Here is a 3188-nt window from a genome sequence, read left to right as displayed (position 1 = left end):
TTAGATTTGACATAATTTACGATTTACTGATCGGATCGAAACTTTAAACTCACGAAATCATAGAACTAGTGCGTCTGTCTTGATCTAAGTTCAACTCTTACTCTAGATTGAGTTCGAGAGGGCAAATTCAACTTGAGATAATTGAATTTGACGATTGACCAAATGAAATTTGATTTCTTCAGATCTAGGCAAAGTATTGAACGGGCAGAATAGTAATTCCACCAAGTCATGGCTTAGTCAAAGTTAGCGGTTTTGTCTACGAAACCTGACTTCCGATTTAGTCTAATCGGACGGCATCGAGGAATCCATCATCCCATATGTCATCCATTCACATCCATACATACATACATACACACATGACAATGTTTAACGTCACACAAAAATACAAAATACACTCAATTCTATTTCGTTTTCCTCTTCTTGGAGTTATTACAGTGGGTCCCATATGTCTTTTTTGACTATTTTTTTCCAATGTGTTTTTCCTATAAATTCCCCCATGGCCACCTCCGTTTTCTCCCCCTTAAAGCAATTAAATTTAATTTTTTTCTACTTCTAATTCTTTGAGAGAAAATAAATCATATTAACATCAGATGGGTGAGGTAATTCATCTGATTAATGTTTCTTCGATTCCAAAATTATGTTTATTTTTGCCTTCTTCGGATGAGATCCTGATTTACTTAGCTGAAATTATCGTTTATTTTCTGCAGAAAGATGAGAAGAAGAGTACCGACGGTGAGAAGGCCACCGCTGTGGCGGCAGAAGGCGGCGGGAAGAAAGAGGAGGGGCCAATCACGGTGGTGCTGAAACTAGACTTGCATTGCGAAGGCTGTGCCAAGAAAGTTAAACGCTCTGTCAACCATTTTGAAGGTAGAATAATTTCTTATAAATTAAAGAATTTGTCTTCTAACATTTTTTAAAAAAAATTAATTCAGCAAGTAAACTGTTGAATATGTAGTGGTTTGAGCTTCGCTTTCATTTAATAAAGTTTTGTTCGAATTTTTTTTGGGAGGAATATAATAATTTAGACTGTGATGATTGAAAATATATATAAGAACAGCATGATACAACATTGATTGAAAAATGAAATTAATACATATGTTTATTTAACTACTGGGGATTAATTTGTGTTGTTTTAAACAAATAACTAAAGCAAAATTTCAAGAATTTAGTAATTATTTTGTGAGTAGGTCAGGTCAAATTATACTGTAAAATTGTTATACGTCAGATGGGATTTCTTGATTTGGTCGCAACGTTTGACTTTTCGGAGTTCTCAAGAAACCCCCTTTTTAAGATTTCAAAAAAAAAAAAAAAACAAAGAATTTTATATTGTAACGGTCAAATTATTAAATTTAATTTTTCTGCTGACAGATTTTTCCGTGAAATATAGTTTTTATTAATCATATTCAAATTATAGTCGGTTAATTTTAACATATTAGGTGTTAATTATCATTTTTCCCCCAAAAAATATAATAATATAGTAAATAATTTTTTTTATGAAGGCGTGGAGAAAGTAAAGGTAGATTGGAGTGCCAACAAATTGACGGTGACGGGAAACGTGGACCCTTCATGGCTTCGGGAGAGAGTTGAGACAAAAACCAAGAAGAAGGTCGAGCTTATCTCTCCTCAGCCCAAGAAGGACGGCGGCGGCGGCGGCGGCGGCGGAGACAAGAAGTCGGACGAGGAACCGGCAGAAAAGAAACCGGAAGAAAAAAACGCTGAAGAAAAGAAACCGAAAGAGGTACTAACATTAAAATTATTATTATTATTATTATTGATTTATCTGAATTTTAAAAACATTATATTTATGTTTTCTTTATATTTTGTGGTTTTTATGATTCAGCCTGTTGTCAGCACTGTGGTGATGAAAATCAAATTGCATTGCGACGGGTGTGCAAATAAAGTAAAGAGGATCGTCTTAAAGCACATTGATGGTGAGTTGGCCCAACTATATATTATTAATATCGATTTAATTTACATTATATGTACGTGATCAAAATGGGATCGAGTCTTATTAAAATTAATTCTTGGTACAAAGTGAGTCCACACGTACTTTTCAAAATCAAAGTATTTGATTTTTAATTAATTGTCTTTGAAAACACTATTATATTATACTTGAAAAGAAGTACTCGCAATTGGGTCGGGTTTTCTCGAGCTTGATCTATCCGGCCCGACAAAAAATCGAAGAAACTTGACATATTTGTGTGAGAGTTTGATTGAGCTCGGTGTTGGGAATTTTTTATCCGTTTGAAATATGAATCAAGTTTGTGTTCATTCTTGGAAACACAAAAATATAGGAACTTATTATTAAGATCGTTCTGTTTCATGCCATTGCTCTTATCAATTTATTATGTATATTCTTTAATAGGTGTGAATTCAGTAGCAACGGATTTAAACAAGGATCTGGTCACGGTAATAGGGACAATGGAGCCAAAAGAAGTCCCGGCTTATTTGGAAGAAAAACTAAAAAGGGCCATTGAAGTTCTTCCACCTCCCAAGAAAGACGACGGGGCCACCTTGGACAAGAAGGGAAAAGAAGGCGGCGGGGGAGAGAAGAAGGAGAAAGAGTCCAGCGCCGGAGGCGAGAAGAAAGAGAGTGGAGGTGACAAGAAAGAAGCCGGGCCGAAAGATGGCGCCGCCGCACACGGGGGAGAGGAGATCAAAAAGGTTGAGGTGAACAAAATGGAGTTTCAAGGTTACAACCCACAAACTTTTTATGCCACGCCTTCCATGTACAACCAAAATTATGCCTACCAAGCGGATCATTATGGTGCCCAGATGTACCACCATCAAGGTTATAATCCAAATACGGGTTACATGGTCCAACATACGAATGGACCGCCTTCGCCGCCACCGACTTACGTTAACGATCAATTTTTCAGTGACGAAAACCCTAACGGCTGTTTTGTTATGTAAAAACAACGATGAATAATGATCTTGTTTAGGGGAAGAGTACTAATTATTAATTAATTGTAATTAAAAATGAGCAAGAGATACAGAGTAAACGAGTGATAGAAGCATCGGAACCGTGTGCGGTTGGCCGGTTTTTAGTTTAGTTTAGTTTTGTTTGTTTGTTTGTATTTTTCCGGAGACAATAGTTTAGTTTGTTTTATGGGTATGACGACTTGTATGCCGATTGTTGTATTTTTTGTTGCTGGTTAATTAAATATATCTAATTAATTTAATTTTTA

General features: G+C 35.8%; 1 protein-coding gene across 1 annotated transcript; it reads left to right on the top strand.

Annotated features, from left to right (window-relative positions):
* The first annotated feature begins 459 nt into the window (after positions 1-459).
* LOC142526764 (heavy metal-associated isoprenylated plant protein 6-like) lies at positions 460-3188 on the top strand. Its single transcript, XM_075631342.1, has 5 exons — positions 460-599; positions 708-867; positions 1500-1738; positions 1841-1931; positions 2366-3188. The coding sequence occupies exons 1-5, from the start codon at positions 591-593 to the stop codon at positions 2911-2913; spliced, it is 1047 nt and encodes a 348-aa protein (XP_075487457.1). The 5' UTR covers positions 460-590; the 3' UTR covers positions 2914-3188.

The sequence above is a fragment of the Primulina tabacum genome, chromosome 2 (genome assembly GCF_025594145.1).
Source record: "Primulina tabacum isolate GXHZ01 chromosome 2, ASM2559414v2, whole genome shotgun sequence".
Taxonomy (NCBI): Eukaryota; Viridiplantae; Streptophyta; class Magnoliopsida; order Lamiales; family Gesneriaceae; genus Primulina; species Primulina tabacum.
Note: the sequence above shows the minus strand (reverse complement) of the source record. Positions and strands in the feature narration are given on the sequence as shown.